General features: G+C 27.4%; 7 protein-coding genes across 7 annotated transcripts; 3 read left to right on the forward strand and 4 right to left on the reverse strand. All coding sequences in view use genetic code 12, as the record gives it.

Annotated features, from left to right (window-relative positions):
• Positions 1-126: 126 nt before the first annotated feature.
• Positions 127-4,509, reverse strand: KGF55_000317 (uncharacterized protein; the record flags this gene model as incomplete). The annotated part of the gene is made up of 1 exon (XM_051757964.1): positions 127-4,509. The coding sequence occupies one exon, from the start codon at positions 4,507-4,509 to the stop codon at positions 127-129; it is 4,383 nt and encodes a 1,460-aa protein (XP_051617055.1).
• Positions 4,510-6,389: 1,880 nt separating this feature from the next.
• Positions 6,390-7,238, reverse strand: KGF55_000318 (uncharacterized protein; the record flags this gene model as incomplete). The annotated part of the gene is made up of 2 exons (XM_051757975.1): positions 6,390-7,152; positions 7,225-7,238. The coding sequence occupies 2 exons, from the start codon at positions 7,236-7,238 to the stop codon at positions 6,390-6,392; spliced, it is 777 nt and encodes a 258-aa protein (XP_051617056.1).
• Positions 7,239-7,639: 401 nt separating this feature from the next.
• On the forward strand, positions 7,640-9,151 carry KGF55_000319 (uncharacterized protein; the record flags this gene model as incomplete). Its single annotated transcript, XM_051757986.1, has 1 exon — positions 7,640-9,151. The coding sequence occupies one exon, from the start codon at positions 7,640-7,642 to the stop codon at positions 9,149-9,151; it is 1,512 nt and encodes a 503-aa protein (XP_051617057.1).
• Positions 9,152-9,447: 296 nt separating this feature from the next.
• KGF55_000320 (uncharacterized protein) lies at positions 9,448-10,704 on the forward strand (the record flags this gene model as incomplete). Its single annotated transcript, XM_051757997.1, has 1 exon — positions 9,448-10,704. The coding sequence occupies one exon, from the start codon at positions 9,448-9,450 to the stop codon at positions 10,702-10,704; it is 1,257 nt and encodes a 418-aa protein (XP_051617058.1).
• A 150-nt stretch (positions 10,705-10,854) lies between these two features.
• On the reverse strand, positions 10,855-14,583 carry SPT23 (Spt23p; the record flags this gene model as incomplete). Its single annotated transcript, XM_051758008.1, has 1 exon — positions 10,855-14,583. One exon carries the CDS (start codon positions 14,581-14,583, stop codon positions 10,855-10,857), a length of 3,729 nt encoding a protein of 1,242 aa, XP_051617059.1.
• Positions 14,584-16,088: 1,505 nt separating this feature from the next.
• Positions 16,089-17,739, forward strand: SLR1 (Slr1p; the record flags this gene model as incomplete). The annotated part of the gene is made up of 2 exons (XM_051758019.1): positions 16,089-16,165; positions 17,127-17,739. The coding sequence occupies 2 exons, from the start codon at positions 16,089-16,091 to the stop codon at positions 17,737-17,739; spliced, it is 690 nt and encodes a 229-aa protein (XP_051617060.1).
• Positions 17,740-17,936: 197 nt separating this feature from the next.
• On the reverse strand, positions 17,937-18,725 carry HEM4 (uroporphyrinogen-III synthase; the record flags this gene model as incomplete). The annotated part of the gene is made up of 1 exon (XM_051758030.1): positions 17,937-18,725. One exon carries the CDS (start codon positions 18,723-18,725, stop codon positions 17,937-17,939), a length of 789 nt encoding a protein of 262 aa, XP_051617061.1.
• Positions 18,726-18,858: the final 133 nt, after the last annotated feature.

The following is an 18,858-nucleotide window of genomic DNA, read 5'->3' on the forward strand; positions in this document are numbered from 1 at the left end:
AAGATCATTAAATTTCTATAAATTAAATATTTTTATAAACTTTTATTAGTTATTTCTAACATCTTCACATTAAATTTGAACTGAATATAAAAAGAACGTAGCTTTGAAATTTCATTTATTTATTTTTTAAAACTTTGTAGCATTTTTAAAATCTTCTTCTGTAACATTTGAACGTTCACACATTTGATGAAAAATTGAACCTTTTGATTTAAATAAATTATAAGGAGTATCAAATTCTTTAACTTCTCCTTTATCTAATACTAAAATTCTATCATAATTTATAATAGTTTTTAATCTATGAGCAATACATAATATTGTACGATTTGCAAATTCTCTAATAATAGTTTCTTGAATTTTTGAATCTGAAATTTGATCAACTGAACTACTTGCTTCATCCATAATTAGAATTTTTGAATCACGTACTAGTGCTCTTGCAAATGCAATTAATTGTCTTTCACCTAATGAAAAATTTGAACCTTCTTCTTCAACAGATTGATCTAAATGAAATTTATGTAATGTTGAAGGTTCAACTGTACTACCATCAGTTTTTTTCTCAGCTTCGGATAATTTAACTGGTTTAACTTGTTTTTTAACTGATTCTAGTTTAGCCTCTTCAATTAATCCTGTTTTTCTTAAAGCATCCCATAATTTATTATCTGAATGTTCATTAAATGGATCTAAATTTTTTCTAATTGTACCTCTAAATAATACAGGATCTTGTGGAATAATAGCCAATTTAGATCTTAAATCTTGTAAACCTAATTTTGAAATATCTATACCATCAATTTCAACTTTACCTGATTCTAATTCAGATAATCTATATAGTGCAGTCATAATTGATGATTTACCAGCACCTGTTCTACCACAAATTCCAATTTTTTCCATTGGTTTAACATTAAAATTTAAATTTTTTAAAACTAATGGTAATCCTGGTCTATAAGATAATGATACTCTATCAAAAGCAATAGCACCTTGTGATGGCCAATCTGGAGGAGGGGCATTTTCAGTTATAACATAAGGAGCTTCTTCAGGTAAATTTGAAGCATATGAATTTAATCTTTCTGCAGAATTCATTTCATTTTCAACTTGTGTAAAAGTTCTTATAAGCATAGAAAGTTGTCCAGCAATTTGTAAAACATAAGATAAAATTAAACCAGTCGAAGCTGCACTAACATTGAAAACTCTATTGACACATAATAATGCAATAAGTAATGCAAATAAACAAGCAATAAAATCCATATGAATAGCTAACCAACGTTGATTTGCAATTGTTATATAATAAGCTTCATTCATTCTATCAATTAAATAATTACTTTTATCCGCAAATCTGCTAGTTGCATGATATGCTTTAATTGTAGCCATACCACTCAAAGTTTCATTAAAATTATTATAAACCAAAGATCTTTGAATAGCTTCTAAACGTTTAACTTCTCTTGCTGATGATTGATAATAATTAGCAACTGCAACAAATAAAACCCCAAGGAATGGAATTGCAATAGCAAACCATGGTAAATAAATAATACATAATATCAAAACACCAATAATATTACAAAATACAAATAAAAAGAATCTTAACTGATCACCAATTTCATTATCTAAAACATCAGTATCTTTAGTAAATCTATTCAAAATTCTACCCATTGGAGTTGTATCCATAAATGACATTGGTGCATGTAAAACCTTTTTAACAGCTAAAACATTCAACATAACCGAAGCAGTATTTGTAATATAAACTAAAACAATGAATTCTATTGTTAATAAAAAGAATGATAAAAATGTAAACATAATATAAAGACCAATATAAAATTTATCTGGTCTATTATCAAATTTATATTCAGTCCAAAATGATAACCAAGTATTTGTAAAAATTTGAGTAAAAGTAGTTAAAATCATTAATGCTAATAATAAAGGTACAATAATCCATGGTCCATATTTACCTGAACCTAATTCAATATATCTTGCATAAACTTTATAACTTATGGCATTAACAGCTCTTTCTTCATCATCAATTAATTTCCCACTTGCATTTGCATCAACATTGAATTCTCTATGACGAGCTTCTTCATCTTCAGGTTCTCCCTTTGCATTAGTACTTCCAGTTTTATTTGAAAAAATTGATCTTTGAGTTAATTGACGTTCAATTAATCTTTTTTCTTCAGATAATTCTTGTTCTTCAACATCTTCAAATTCTTCAACTGTTTCTTCTTCTTCTTCCTTTTTGGATTCACTATTATATGTCATTAATGTTTTAAAACCTTCATTACTAGCTTTTAATTCATCAAATGTTCCAGTTTCAATTGATCCATCACCATTTAAAAATATAATTCTATCAGCTTCTCCAATTAATGATATTTGATGAGTAGCTAAAATTCTAGTTTTATCTTTTAATAAACCCATAATACAATTATTCATAATATGTTTACCAACACGAGCATCAACTGCACTTAAAACATCATCTAATAAAATAATCTCCTTGTTAGCATAAACAGCACGAGCTAAATTAATTCTTGCCTTTTGACCTCCAGATAATGTAATACCTCTTTCACCTATTTCTGTTCTATCTCCAGCTGGTAAAATTTCTAAATCTGCTTCTAAAGAACAAGCATAAATAACTTGATTATATTTTTCTTCATTATATTCAGATCCAAATAAAATATTTTCTTTTACTGTAGTATTTTGTACCCAAGGATAACCACAAAGTAATAATGAACCATCAACATAAACTGAACCACTAGTACGTTTCATAAACCCAGACATGGCTGCTAATAATGAAGATTTTCCTGAACCAATTAAACCAGTTATAACTACAAATTCTCCCTTTTTGATTTTTAAATCAATATCTTTCAATCCTTCAAATTTAACATCTTCATCAGCTGATATATCAGTTGTTGAATCATCTAATCCTTTTGATGATAATTTTTCATCATTTGAATCTTCATGATATGTGTTAGTTTCATCAATGCTTTTCTTCTCATTATCTTTCTTATTATCCTTCTTTGATTTTTTGGAATCTTTACCTGAACTTTGTTCTTCTTCTTCATCTTCAAAAATTTCCCATTCAAAACTTGCATGATTAACTTCAATAGATAAATTTTCTTTATCCATAATTTCTTTAATACTTGGTGGAGCTTCAATAGAATTTTCATCTTGATTAATTTCACTTTGAGACATAAATTCACCAACTCTTGAAATACCCATAAAAGCATCTGCACCAGTAGCTAAAGCCATAGGTAATAAAAACACTTGTTGAGTTAATACATTATATAAAGATAATGATGAAAAAATTGAAGCAGGATCTCTTCTTCCATTAGCAATAGCATAAAGAACTAAAAATGCAGTCATTGAAGCAAATAAAGTTAATGACATAGCAAATGAAGTAACAATATTTCTTAATACTTGCATCTTATATATGATTCTCATTTCCTTTTTACGAATATCTGAAATATTTTCATGATATGGTGGTTCCCAAGAATAAAATTTAATAATTTTTAAATTATTTAAAGCTTCTTTTATATAATTTACTCTTGAATCTGTAAAAAAATTAGCTGTTTTTCTAAATGCAAATAATTTACCAGTTGCTGCTGCAATTCCAACCATAAAAACTAATAAAATTGCAACACCAACTAATGAAGCAACACCAATATTAACAACTAAAATAGCAATAGCAATGGCAATAGGTATTGGAAAAACAAATAAAAACGGCTGAAAACCTAATGCAAAATCAATTCTTGATAAATCTGTACCTAACATTGAAGTAATTTTACCAACTGGATATTTATGCTTAGCTTCTGCACTTAATTTAAATGATTTATCTAATAAAGCTTTTGTTAAAACAGCTTTTGCTTGAGCTCCAGTTATCATTGATCTATAAAAGAAATGATTTATTAAAACACCAACAACAAAAATTAATGCAGTAACACCAAATGAATAACCAAGACCTTTACCAATACCTGTTTCATGGCCCAATGCTTTCATTTCAACATATTGAATTAATTTTTTAGTTAATAATGGCATAGTTGTTTGTCCAGCATTTGATAAAGCTAAACAAGTACAAGCAAATAAATATTGCCATTTAAAAGTTTTAGCTAAAGCCCAAACTGTAATAAATTTACTTAATTTAAAATCTTTTAAATCAATTTCAGGATCAACTGTTGAATTTGTTAAAGTTTCACCTCTTTCTTTACATTTTTCAATAATATGATTTTCTCTTGCTTTTTCAATATCTTTTGTCATATAACCATAAAAATCATCTGCCATTTTTTCAACTTTTATATCATTAGTTAAATAAAATAAATCATCTGGTTGTAAAGTTCTTTTATAACCAGTTTTCATTACTGGTGCTAACCACCAAAAAAATAATTGTGATATTATATTAGCAGAATGTTGAGGATAAGGTTTTCTTTCATCTTGAGTTGGAATATGAGGTACTTTTTTTGAAAACATAAAACTTACTAATCTTTTCTGTCGTTGTAGACTTAGTTGTTGATTTTCTAATTCTGGATTAGTCATGATTTATGGTTTGTATTAAAATTTGGATATTTGAAATGATGATGACGATGAAATAATGATAAAATTTTAAAATGAGATTAAACAATGAAAATTAATGAATATGAGAAATGAATAAATAAATTAATATATGAAATATTTGAGATAAAATAAATATCTTGTAGCAAATTCCAATAATTTTGCTAATCGAATCAATAACTAATGTACTTTGATAGAAAGTTGAATAGTTGGTTGTAAAAATATATTTGAAAAATGATATTGTATAATATTAAAAGCAAATGAAAATATATTTATTCTAATTACATTAAAGAATTAAACTTTTTTAAGTTAAATAAGACATTCTCTTAACTATAGACATTGTTACACAAAGACGTATTATAATATGTAATATATTTATCCTAATTGAATAATAAATTTATTACTATGGCCGTATATTATATAGTGAAGCGAGCGGATTTATCAAACTAATGATAATTTAACTCCGTGCTTCGTAGAAAAATTTATTCATTAGACTCATTTAAACTTCATACGGTTTTAGTCGAAAGAAATTATGACTGATTTACCCAATTCATTCAAATCATCCTTTTTATACTGCACTCGTGTCTTACTTCAACTACTTCATACTGATTTATTATCTATTATTATCTATGTATGATTTACAGTCTAATTATATTTCTTTTTGTATTTTTCACTGCTTATCAATGATTTGACTCATATATTCTGCCTTGAGTAAACAATACTTTGAAATAAAGTACTACTTCAATGATTGACACTATCATGGACTTAGCTATCACTATTTGACTTCAGAGGCTTCAAGGTTGATTCGTTTGTTTAAGTTGTAACATTTTTCTTATAATACTCTGTATAAAAAGGAAATAGAGAAGACCTCGATTAACTACTTTGGGACTTATCTCCAGCGGAATTTAAAACATCAAAATTAAGAAATTGGTTACAAAATAATGTTTGTGACTACACTTCTTCCATTACGCTTCTGTAATTATATGTAATTGACTCGATTATAGGCTATTAATTTAATGAAGGCAAATTTTAGGACTTTATATTGTAATACAATTAATTTCGCAAATCGTAAATCAAATTGAAATTCCCGTAGAAAAAAAGATAAGACCCGATCCGACAAATACAATCACCGCTTTGTTGAATGAATTAGATGTTGTTAGTAGTAACAGAGTGCTAATACTGATGAAAAGTTCAGTAGTTTAATGAATGGGGTTTCAGAACTTTATCCTTAAAAACATCATCAGAAAATAAATATAAAATTCCGTTATCTTGTTGTACAAAATAAAACAAAATTCCTTTGTTTCATATTGTGACTATTTAAAATAAAAAAGTCGATGCCGTTTAAAAATATGGCTAATAATACAAAAGAAGAAGACATAAAAACAAATGTGAAGTAAGACTGATCTGAGTCAAAATTCGGCTTTTCAGATCAACTTTTGAGCTATTTCCCTACAAAGAGTATATCTCCTTTCAGTTTGATAGAAGAAATGTCAAATTTTTATCCTGTTAATGTCAAATCAAAAAATATGATTTGAGCCAAATCTTGAATTTACTAGGTGCAAGCTTCACCCTAATTCTTTGAAATCGAGATCCAAATATTCTGGAAAGGAGACCTTATGAAATTTATATCTTTATATCACATCCTTATGCAGAAACCGTTGTTAGATCGACATAATTTAATCGATAAGGTTTCAGTATTTGCATATGTATGCAATATGTAATAAATGTAAAACTTTATATTAATTACTTTAAAGTAACTTCTGAATCCAGGGTTCTCGTAAATCTGAAGAGTATTGGTACATTTAAGTTTCAGACATCATATTTATACTCATTACTAAAGCTATTTAACTACTTGAATTATTAAACTATTTTTTCTTCAAATGTTTACGTTCAAAATGACGATTAAAACCTTTTAAATCATTATATTGTTTTGGACAATATTTACATTGACGTTTTAATTTATTATTAATTTTTAAATTATTAAATTTTCCTAAATATTTTGGAGTATTTGAATTATTATAGTTTATATGAAAAATATTCCTTTTATTTTTAATGTTATTATGAGTTGTGGTTGATGGATTTGGTGATACATTTTCTTTATTTTCATTGATTATTGTTTCATCATCTTCTTCATCACTACTTTCTGTATACGTTTTAACAATTTTATTTCTTTTAGATCTTCGAACTTCCATTGCTGGAGTAGTTTGGTCTATTTCAATTGATTTTGTCATTTGCTTGGATGAGGATTGTTGAACATTATCTATAGATGCTGGATTAATTGGTGCTAATGGAGATTTGATTTGGGGTTTTGCCATTTGTATTGATGTGGATTGTTGAACATTATCTATTGATGCTGGATTAACTGGTGCTAAAGGAGATTTGAATTGTGGTTTTGCAGCAATTATGGAAGAATATCTAGTAATCATTCCGCTTCTTAAATGCAACACATTATTGACCTCGATCTGCTTCTTTTGTTTTTGATTATTACCTGAAACTTTCTTAACATTATGAATTCTCCATAATTTGAAGACCGCTGATGAAATATTTGTGTTGATATCAAAAGATACAGATTCACTAATTAAACTGTCTGAGCGAGTGTGAAAATTCTCTCCAGATCCAACCGAATTCCTTAAAACAGGAGGCCTTTGATTGTTAGATTTTTCTTACACCTCAAGTGTTATCCTATCTGTATTACGTTACCTTTCCTTTGACATTTTGGTAGACTATATTATGTATGGAAAATTGAAACTGATAAAACCAAAAAATAAAATTAATTTTTCTGCATACAATTCAAGAGACCAATAATTAGATAAGATTAAATCTCATGAAGATTGGATCAGATCATACTTGAATCATACTTGCATAAATTTACCAATACTAAAGGAATAGGGATACAAAAGATAAGGTTTATTAGATCTGATAATTTTGATTCAAATGTAAGGGAACTTAAAGAATTTAGGGTCGGGTTTATTATGTTGACAAATTTGATTGATGCCACAATTTTTCAAAAAATTTCTATAACCATTTCAATACAAAATATCATGAAGTTGTCAATTCCTTGATCAAATTGTCTATGGTTCTATTCCATACACTTTAGATTCTCAAAATATCAACAATGACCGTTAAAAGACAAAAAAAGGAAAGGAAACCATTGATTATCAATGCGTTTGCAATGTTAACTCCAATTCTTCAAAGTAATACATTTGCTGTACCTGAAAATCAAGCTCATTTATATAATTCATTAGATTATTGGATTGAATTAGCTAAATTATTAGAAAAGGGGAAATTTAATGCATTATTTTTAGCTGATGTTTTAGGTCCTTATGATGTTTATAAAAGTGGTGGAACTCCAAATAATTCAAATATTGCACCAGTTGCAATAAGTGGTGCTCAATGGCCAATAAATGAACCAAGTGCTTATATTTCAGCAATGGCAGCAGTTACTAAAAATTTATCATTTGCAATTACTTTTGCAACTATAAGTGAAGCACCATATCATTTTGCAAGAAGATTAGCTACATTAGATCATTTAACAAAAGGAAGAATTGGTTGGAATATTGTAAGTTCTTATTTAAATACTGCTTGTAAAAATTTATTAAATGGTCAACCATTACCTGACCATGATGAAAGATATGAAAAAACACAAGAATATTTAGAAGTTATATATCAATTATTTTTATCATCATGGGCTGATGATGCAGTTAAATTAGATAAAACTAAAAGAATTTATACTGATCCAAATAAAATAAGAGAAATTAATTTTGATGGAAAACATTATAAAGTTCCTGGACCTTTTATTTGTGAACCTAATCCATATCAAAGAATTCCTGCAATTTTACAAGCTGGTGCAAGTACAAAAGGTTTAGAATTTGCTGCAAGAAATGCTGAAAGTATATTTATAAATGGATCAAATCCTCATGGATTAAAAAGTAAAATTGATAAATTAACAGCTTTATTAGAAAAAAATGGTAGAAAACGTGAAGATGTTAAACTAGTTCAATTAGCAACACTTATAACTGCACCAACACATGAAGAAGCTGTTGCAAAATTACAACATTATAAAAAATATGCTGATTTAGATGGAACTCAAGCATTATTTGGTGGTTGGACTGGTATTGATTTAGATAAATATGATTATGAAGAAGAATTAGATCAAGTTGAATCAAATGCAGTTAGATCAATGGCAGAAATGATGACAAAACCATTTCCAGGAGATCCACCAAATTTAAAAAAGACAAGAAGATATGTTGCTGAAAATTTAGCTATTGGAGGTTCAGGTATAATTTTTGTTGGTACACCACAAGAAATAGCAGATCAAATTGAAGAATTTGTTGATATTTCTACAATTGATGGTTTCAATTTTTGTTATGCTGTTATGCCTGATAGTTTTAAAGAAATAGTTGAATTAATTATACCAGAATTACAAAAAAGAGGATTAGTTTGGGAAGATTATCCAAAAACTGAAAATTTAACATTTAGAGAAAATATTTTTGGATTAGGTGATGGTTCATATGATCCAACTTATTTAAAACCGAATCATCCGGCTTATGATTTAAGATGGACAAAAGACACAAGTAAAGAGGAATTTGAATCAAAACTAAAGGATACTTTGAAACAAAATTTTTAGTAAAGTCAATGAAATCTAACCATTTATAATGATAAACTTTTTGTGTAGTGTCGATATCTCTTTAAATCTCGTTAATTTTCCGTCCCGCAATTAATATTTTGCAGCCACAGAAATTATTAAAGATAGATCGGATTAAATTAATTATCTGCAAGAATTATGTCAATTGTCTAATCAAGGATTAATCCACACCTTAAAAATTAAGGAGTTCCAAATAATGATAAGATTATATATATACACAAAGACATGACGTTTATTAAGTTTCATATTTTAGTTAGTTTAAACTAATATACCTAATTATGCCAGTTCGATCAAATAAATATAATTTAAGACCATTCAAAGAAGCTCCATTATCAAAAACAAATATAAAACCAGTTGAATTAGAACATTTAGATTTATCATTATATAAAGAAGGACCAGAAAATTTAAATGTAAGAAAAGAATTAGCTTCAAAAATTGAGAAATCATTATCAACTTATGGATTTATATCAGTAACAAATCATGGGTTTGATCTATCCAAGATAGAATTTTTAAAATCCGTAGCTCAATCACTTTTAGAATTACCAGTTGAAGAACAAAAAGATTATTTAGCAGGAGCTTGGAAATCTGATTTAGAAGATAGAACAAAAAGTTCAGGAGGTGAAAATGGTTCAGGTTTTAAACCAAAACAATATTGGTCAATGAGAAATGGAGTTGAAGATTCTATAACTCATTATAATTTAAATAATTTAAATCATTCAAGTTTATTTGATACTAAAGCAAATAATTATCCAGAAATTATTAAAGAATATTTGGAAGAAATTGCAGAATATTATAGATTTTTACATGGTGATACCCTTAGAAAAATATGTAATTTAACTGATTTAGCATTAGAAATTCCTGAAGGATTTCTTTATGAAAATTATTTTTCAGTTATTGATGGAGATTATCAAAATTCAGGTGGTGGAACAGGAAGATTTATGATGTATGAAGCAATGGATCCTGAAGATCAAATTAAAACTGAAAATACTTGGTTAAGAGGTCATTCAGATAGTGGTGGTTTTACATTTATAACATCTCAACCTATTTTATCATTACAAATTAGAAATTATTTTACTGGTGAATGGAATTATGTTGGTCATACCCCCAATGGACTTATTGTTAATATTGGAGATGCAATGGAATTTATAACTGGTGGATATTTTAAATCTTCAATTCATAGAGTTGTAGCACCACCAGATGATCAAAAAGAATATAAAAGATTAGTATTAATATATTTTTCAAAACCAAAAAATACATCAATAATTGATCCAGAACCTTTAAATTCCCCCAAATTAAAAAGATTAGGTTATAATAAACCTGAAATTTGGGACAAAATCAATTTTCAAGCTTGGAATAATGAAAAAGGTAGATTATTTGGTAAAAAAACTGTCAATGATACAGATGGTGATGAACCAAAATTAGTTTTAATGTATGGTAGATTACATGAAAGATGGCATCAAGTAGAATCAAATTTTAGTGTTGATGAAGCAATTAAAAACTTTGATGTTATGAAATTAGAAGAATTATATACTTGAATTAAAAGTAAGGGGATAAGGGAAATATGGTCTGGAAACTTTATATTAAATTTATATTAAAAATAGTATAATAAGAAATAAATAAACACGTTTAAAAAAATATAAAATTACATCTAAATGATGAACTGGTTGTTTCATCACTCTTCTCATCTAAACCTCTACCCCATTTCGTTTTGTTACTGAAGTAGTAGCACTTTTAAAAACTTTACCAATTCTATCATTACCAACCATAACATTACCTAAAGAATTTCTAACAAATTCTTTTATAAAATCAATTTGTTTAAAATTATAACCAAATACATAAATCATTAAAAATAATCCAATTATAATAACTAATGAAGGAATCCAAAAAAATACTAACATTTTATCATTTTCAACTGATTTTCTTGGATGATTTATATATGTCATTACCATATCTTCTGAAGAATCTGATGCAATTCCTGAATCCATATCTTCTTGTTCTTTAACTTGATCATTGAGGTTGCTGGTATGAGCTGATGAGCTTGAAGTAGAAGTAGTTGTTGATGATGATGTCGTTGATGTAAGTGTGGATGATTTTGTTTTATTTAACTGTTGTTCTATTGTAGATTTTGGTTTTGCAGTTAATTGTGAAGCTGGACCAAATGGGAATAAATCATCATAATTAGGTAAAGAATCACTTTCTTCTTCTTTATTAAATACATTTTTAACTTTTTGCCATAAACCTGGTGATGGTGGGGCTATTCCATTAGAAGTTTTCTTTTGTGGTATATCTAATGTTTGTGAATTTAATTCTGTTGTAGTATTATCATCTTCATCTTCATTTTCACTTACATTTTCTTCATCAATTAAATCATTTTCACTAAATTCATCATCACAATAATCTGCTTCTTCTTCATCATAATCATCTTCAGATTCAAATTCTGAATCCGCAAAATCAGATGAATAACTTCTAGTTTCATTAAATGAAGAAGATACACCACCTTCATTAAACGTAGTACTATGATTATCATCAAATTTTCCATTACTAATTTTAGAATCATTAACATTTTCATGAACCATTTTAGATACATGACGACCATAACTATTTTCAAATAATGAATTCAAAGAATCATAAGAATTTGCTTTTTTAACTATTGATTCATCACCAATTTCACTTAATTCAGTTTCATGTTGTTCTTCTAATTTATTAAAAATATCAATAACATTTAAATCACAATAATCTTGTAAATATTTATCATTTTTTAATTTCATATTCCAATTAGATTTACATTCAATAAATAATTCAATTAATTTTCTTTGACCACACATTGATGCCAAAAATAATGGAGTTAATCCTTGATTATCTTGAACATCAATTTTACATCCATGAATTACTAAAAATTTTATTAATTTATTATAATTCTTTAAAGTAGCTAAATGTAATAATGTTTGACCTTGTTTATTTGTTAATTGCCAATTTGGTATAATTATTGGACAATTTGGTAAATCAACTAATGATAATAATCTTACTAAAACAATTTGAGTTGATAATCCTGAACTTGTTAATTTTTTTAACGATTCATGAGCACTGTTAAACCATTCATTAGCATGAATTTGATTTGTATTATGAACAGTATTATTTGGAGATGTTGATGTACTACTACTAGTTGAAGCAGATCTACCATTTGAATTATTATTATTATTATCTGTTCCAACTATTCTCTTTGCAATATTTTTAGCATCTTCTAATTTACCATTCATTTTCAATCCAACAATTTGTAAAGCTAATTCAATTAATTGTCTATCAGTATCATCTGTATATGTAAAGATTTGTTGTTGTTGTGGTCCACCTAACATTGCAGTTTCATCACCATCAAAGCTAACTAAAACTTGTCCTGGTTGTGATGCCGGTGGTAAATAAGTAACAATAGTAGTTTCAGACCAACAATGAGTTGCTAATGCTAAATTTGGACCAAATTTAACCAGTAATCCAGGCTTGAAATTAAATCCTAATAACGTTATTTCTATACCACCTCTTATTGGACCTTGTGCTGGAATAATTCTTTGAATTGATGGTAATTTTTGATTCGTCGATTGTTGTGAATGAGAAGGTTGCAATTGAATTGATTGATGATGTTGTTGACTTAATGGAGATAATGGATTGAAACTTATTGGTTGTTTCATCATATGAATGTTCGTAGAAGTATTTGTATCACTATTACTCATTGGTGAATATCCATTGATACTTCCATTATACATTGGATTTGATGAAGTATTATATGAATCGTCAACAGATAATTTTTTTCTTTTCAAACTTCTTGTAGAATCTACATCTGTATTGATTTGTATTTCTGAATTTGATTCATCCAATGAATTTGGTGATAATTGATTTGTAAAATCATGTGAAGATCTTTGATCATTTTTTGAATCGGATGTTGATAATTTTTTCTTTCTATTGTTGCTTGAAGTTGAACTTTCACCAAGACCGTGTAAATTCGAAGATGAACCTGCAACAGAATTTGGTAATGAATCTTTCGTTAATGGAATATTTTTCTTTCTATCCATAATCATTATTGGTGATGAAATTTGTTTACCAACTACTTCACCTTTATTATCTTTAATAACAACCAAAATTTTAAATCCATTCAGTTCTTTATGATGTCTACAATAACATATAATTCTAGCTGATAATTCAACTGATTTTGAGTCATTATTCAACCCATTTGGTGATGGGAATGATACAATTTCTTTACAATTGAAAATTACAGCTTTTTTCATCATTTTTTCATCAGCCCAGCTGCTTGAATTATTTTTGATTGATCCTGTTTGTTTTGTAAATTGCCCATCATCTGCTTCTCCTGCCGCTTTACCACGTGAAGCTCTTTTCTGTTCTCTTTTAATACATCTTGAGCATATATTACAAGATTTTTTCAAATCTGATGTTAATACATAAGCATCTAAATATAATAAATTTTCTTTTAATTTTGGATGTAATGATTCAACAGGTTCTGAAAGACAAAATTTATTTTTTGATATTAAATCTTGGGGAACGTATAAAAGGCTTTGCTTTGGAGCTGGACTTAAGTTTATATCACATTTAATTTGTGTTTCGACTCTTGAATAATTAGGTAAACTTGATAAACTCATTTGATATGGTAATTTGGACATTGTTTCATTTGAAAAATCTAAATATGATGGATCAGGTACAGCTACTGATTTTGGAACAGCTTTCATTCTATGACAACCGAATTTCAATTTACCTAATTCTTCTCTAATAAATTCATATTCTGATAATTGATGATTATTACTTATTGATTCATTTTTGTTTTGAGTAGAGTTTCCATTGATATGCTCTGGTGAATTGATCGATTTAGGTGTATGAATTGAAGGATCATTTGTAATTGGTTGATTATTGTTGATTGACTTTGTATCGTAACTTGATTGATTTGGTATATGGGAAAAATTTTGATCTGGAATATCTAAAAATAAGTAATCATTAGGGGATCCATTGTTATCATTTGATTGTGTCAATCCATCGGTGTTATTATTGCTGTTGTTATTGTTGTTGTTATTTATGATACTATTATTATGTGAAATTCCATTATGATTGGTTAGATCTAAAAATTGTTGATAATTTCCATTATTTAAGTCATTATTTAAAGTATGATCATTTGTTAAAGCATATAAAGAATTTAATAAATTTTCATCATTTTCAGATTTAATTTTAATATTATTATTTGATGGAGTATTTGTTCCAATAGAATCATAAACTCTTTGATCTAAAAATTCATCCAATATATCATGATCATCATTCAAAAACCTTGAAGTTTCATCTTCATCCGGATTATAGTTTGAATTATTGTTATTATTTAACGGATAATGAGTAGTCTTTACACTTTCATTAATAACAAAAGTCATGATTTGGTGTTTCACTTGTTGAAAGAGCGAAAACTTCTATGTTATTAAACTGATCTTTTATTGTACAGACCTTGAATAAAGTAAGGACCCTAAGTGATATACTAATTTGAATCTATAGTAATGTATTGATAATTGAATAGTTTACTTTCTTGTATAATATAAATATAATATTGAATGTATAATAAGTCTAGGTGTTTTTCAATAGGTTGTTTAGTCGAAGTAGTTGAATGAAAGTACGAAGTAATAAGTTCAAACAAATATCTATAAAGTGGTTGTAAATAAAAATGTAAAATAAATTTGATAAAAATTTAATTGAAAGTTATTTTTAATTAAAAGTAAAGTACGTGAAAGAGGAAAAAAAAAAAAATCTCTTTTTCAATACTTAATAATTATAATAATAATATTAATGATACGTAACTAAAGATTTATAAAGAAATATGTGGTTCAATCAAGTGTTAAAGCTTAATTCGTTAAGTACTGATTTAGTAAATAAAGGCTAGAGCTGAACTGGAAAAAATAGTAGAACCTATCAGCATTTTCTACTAAACAACCACATGAACAATAACGCCTTGGGCTCTGTAAACTTCATTTAGACTTTGAATTGTATGGCTGATTTTCTTGATTAAGCTATGTTTTAATAGAATAGAATTAAAGTTAAATTGGAAGAAAAGAAAAGAAAAGAAACAAACTCTGTTACCTAATTGCTTTCGTTGTATATAGATGTCATACATAGTTGCAAAAAAACTAATTTTCTTTTCACATAAAATTTATGAAACGTTTTAAGGTTTTTGCATATTTTAAGGGTCATAAAAAAATAACTATAATAATAAGGGTATTCAATGAAACCATTTTCATTTTATTTGATCAATTGAAATGCATTGCTTACACTTACAATCTTAGTGAATAGAGTCAGTAAAATCAGGAACCCTCTTTCTTTTCAGTTAAGGGGTTCTTGGTTTTGTTTGGTATTTTATCTCGATATTCACTCAATTTTTCATTGAAGGTTTGTTCAACAATTGATAGTTCTAATGGCTGATGAAGATATCATTCAAGAAATCAATCATCAATCAATCGAACACTATCACAAAACATTTTAATAAAGTATGTGCTGTTATTGTTTTTTATTGTTTTAATTGTATTGAATTTGAAACACTCAACAAATAATAAAGATTTTAAACTTTAAAATAAATTGTTGGGATTTTATTTTTATTTTTTTTTTTTTTTCTGTCGCTTACATAATATTGTATGAGACAATTATGTAATAGTCACGCAATACTTAATCTATTTCCAAATTAAGCAAAATGAATTTGATATCGTAAACTTGAATTTTATGACTTCATATTTTTGGACACTATCGGGAACGCTACCAAAATATACTCAAGTAGTGTCAATAGTAAATAATATACTTTTGAGACATTGAAATCAAAGTGAACAAAATTCGGTCATACAAAAAATTAAATTTTCAAGTTTTCTACAACCAAACAACCTTAAAATCATAACAAACTATGCCTAAAAATACATTATATGTCACTGGGTTTTCTAGAGACTCAAAGGCTGCTGATTTGGCACCAGAGTTTGAAAAGTATGTACCTCATTCAAATCGAACTTCAAATTAGATTAGATTCATTCATTCATTCATTCATTCATTTATACATCAAGATTCAAGCAAATTGATTCAATTGAAAGATTTGAAATAATAACGATCATTGCGTTTATTAAAATCTGATTCATTTAACTCATGACATTCGTGTTATTGATCTAGTGATTTGCATCATCTGCAATTACGCGGTACTATACTGATTGAAACATTTCAAATTCAATAGCAATTAAGCATCTTTTATTGATCCATGTTCCGGTATTCCAATCACTTTAGCCATTTAGCACTCATATACTCAATTCAAGACTTCATGTCTGCTTAAATACTATGACTCAATCTTAAAGTTCAAAATCAAGACAATCAAATAATTTCATTTTCAATTGTTTTGTTTTAACTTTTCTTTTTTAGGAGAATATTTCATTCCAATCTTTCAATTTCTGATAAAATCTAACATTCATGATCAAAAACTCAATAATTCGGCCAAAGAATTTTTGTATTTTCAGTTCATTTCATTCATTTTCAGAACTTCATTTTGTTCATTTCTTCCATTTCCAATTTCAGTATTATTTTCATAATCATATTTTTATCATAATCATATTTTTATTTTCATTTCACTGTGAACGTATCACTTCACTTCACTTTACTTCATTTTAGTTCATTTCATATAATTTCATTTCTCATTGAGCCCAGTTTCAAAGATCATTTTCATGTAAATTTTTTATGTACTCACTTCTCATTATTTTATGAACTACTGCAATAAGATCAATAGACTAAAAAAAATAATGAATCAATCAAAGAATCAATCAAAGAATCAATAATTTGAAAATCAGAATCAATAGAAAAAAAAAGATGATACGAATTAGAATAAGAATTAGAATCAATGTATCAAAATCAAAATTCCATTTCAACAATAAAAGAATCATTCAACTAACAGTCAATCATAAAGATATGGAGATTTAGTAAGATTAGATATTCCACCACCAAGAACAGATGATGGAGAAAAATATGCTTTTGTAGAATATAAAGATGCTGAAAGTTGTGAAAGAGCTTTAGATTTGGATGGTCAAAAATTACCTTTTACAATTGGTGATGGATTAGTTGTTCAAGTAGCAAGATCTGATCCTTATCAAACTAGACCAAGAGGTGGTTTTAGAGGAAGAGGTGGATATGGTTATGGTCATTCAGGAGGTTATGGTCCTCCAAGAGGTGGTTATAGAGGTGGATACGGTGGAGGTTATGATGATGGATACGGCGGATATGGAGGTGGTAGAGGTGGATATCGTGGAGGATACGGTGGTAGAGGTGGTTATGGAAGAGGAGGATATGGTGGATATGATGATGGATATGGATCAAGAGGTGGATATAGAGGAAGTAGTAGAGGTGGATATGGAGATTATAGAGGAAGTCGTGGAGGTAGTGAAGGTGGTTATAGATCAGGTGGAGCTGGTAGAGAAAGAAGTTCATATGAAGGAAGAGGTGATTATCGTAGAGAAAGTAGAGGAGAAGATAGAGGTAGATATAGTAGATCCCCATCAAGAGAAAGATCACCAGGTTTTTAAATTAAGGAGGTGTGCAGTTGTCTACATTAGGTAAGGTGTATAGTATTCATTTATGAAAAATAAAAGTAAGTTGCATTTAAAATTAATCGTAAATTAAATAATACTGTCTATTAAAATAAATAATTAAATAAATATCATTATCATTAAGAATTATTTTCACCATAATCCATCATTACAGTTTTAACATGTCATTGTCATTATTGTGAATTTTCTTCATCATACATTAGTATGCCATCAATTAAATTTGAAGCATCAGGTTTTTTAGCAACAACTTGAGGAATTAAACCATGTTCATTTATTAAATATTCTTCAGTAGTAGGACCAATACTTGCTAATTTCCAATTTTTAAGAATATCACTTTTGGATCCTTTCAAATATTCAATTATATCTTTTGTTCCTTGAGGACTGAAAAATATAATCCAACCAAAACTTTCAAATATTTGATTTTCAAAATTTATAACAATATCGTTTCTTTCTTCAGTTTTATACATCGCATATTCTTTAAAATTTTTAAAACTAGCTTGAGTAAGTTGCTTTGGTATAATATCTTTTCTAATTTCTCCAGTTAAAAATAAAATTTTGGAAGTTGTTGAAACTTCATTAATAATAATTTCAGATAATTTTAATCCATTACCTGCTTCAATTCCACCTCTTACATCTTGGAATCCAATATCTTTTAACATTTTAAAAGTTGCTGGTCCAACAGTATAACCAATTTTTTCAAATATCTTAGATTTAATATTTGGTTTTAAATCTGATATACATTCACCTAACATTTCTACTGCTCTTTGACTTGTTATTATAAATATCGAAAACTCTAAAAATGTTGAAATAAGAAAGTTTTGAGTTGTTTGTTTATTCGGTGAATGAGTATGAGTTAATAATGGTATAAAATTTGGCTTGTAAGAAGTTTTTGATTCGAATTGATCATTATATGGATCTTTTGGTGCTGATGGATTTTTTAGTAGTATTACTTTCTTCTTCATTACTATGAGTTGATCTTCGGGGAAGGTTGATGAATCTTATTCTGGCGTTTTGTATCTTGTGATTTGTAATTGAAATTGATTTATTGGTTTGATTAAATATTTGCAACTTTTATTTTTCAGTCTGAATAATCTT

This window comes from Candida pseudojiufengensis, assembly GCF_024610245.1.
Source record: "Candida pseudojiufengensis strain CBS 10847 chromosome Unknown scaffold6, whole genome shotgun sequence".
In the NCBI taxonomy this organism is placed as follows: domain Eukaryota; kingdom Fungi; phylum Ascomycota; class Pichiomycetes; order Serinales; family Debaryomycetaceae; genus Lodderomyces; species Lodderomyces pseudojiufengensis.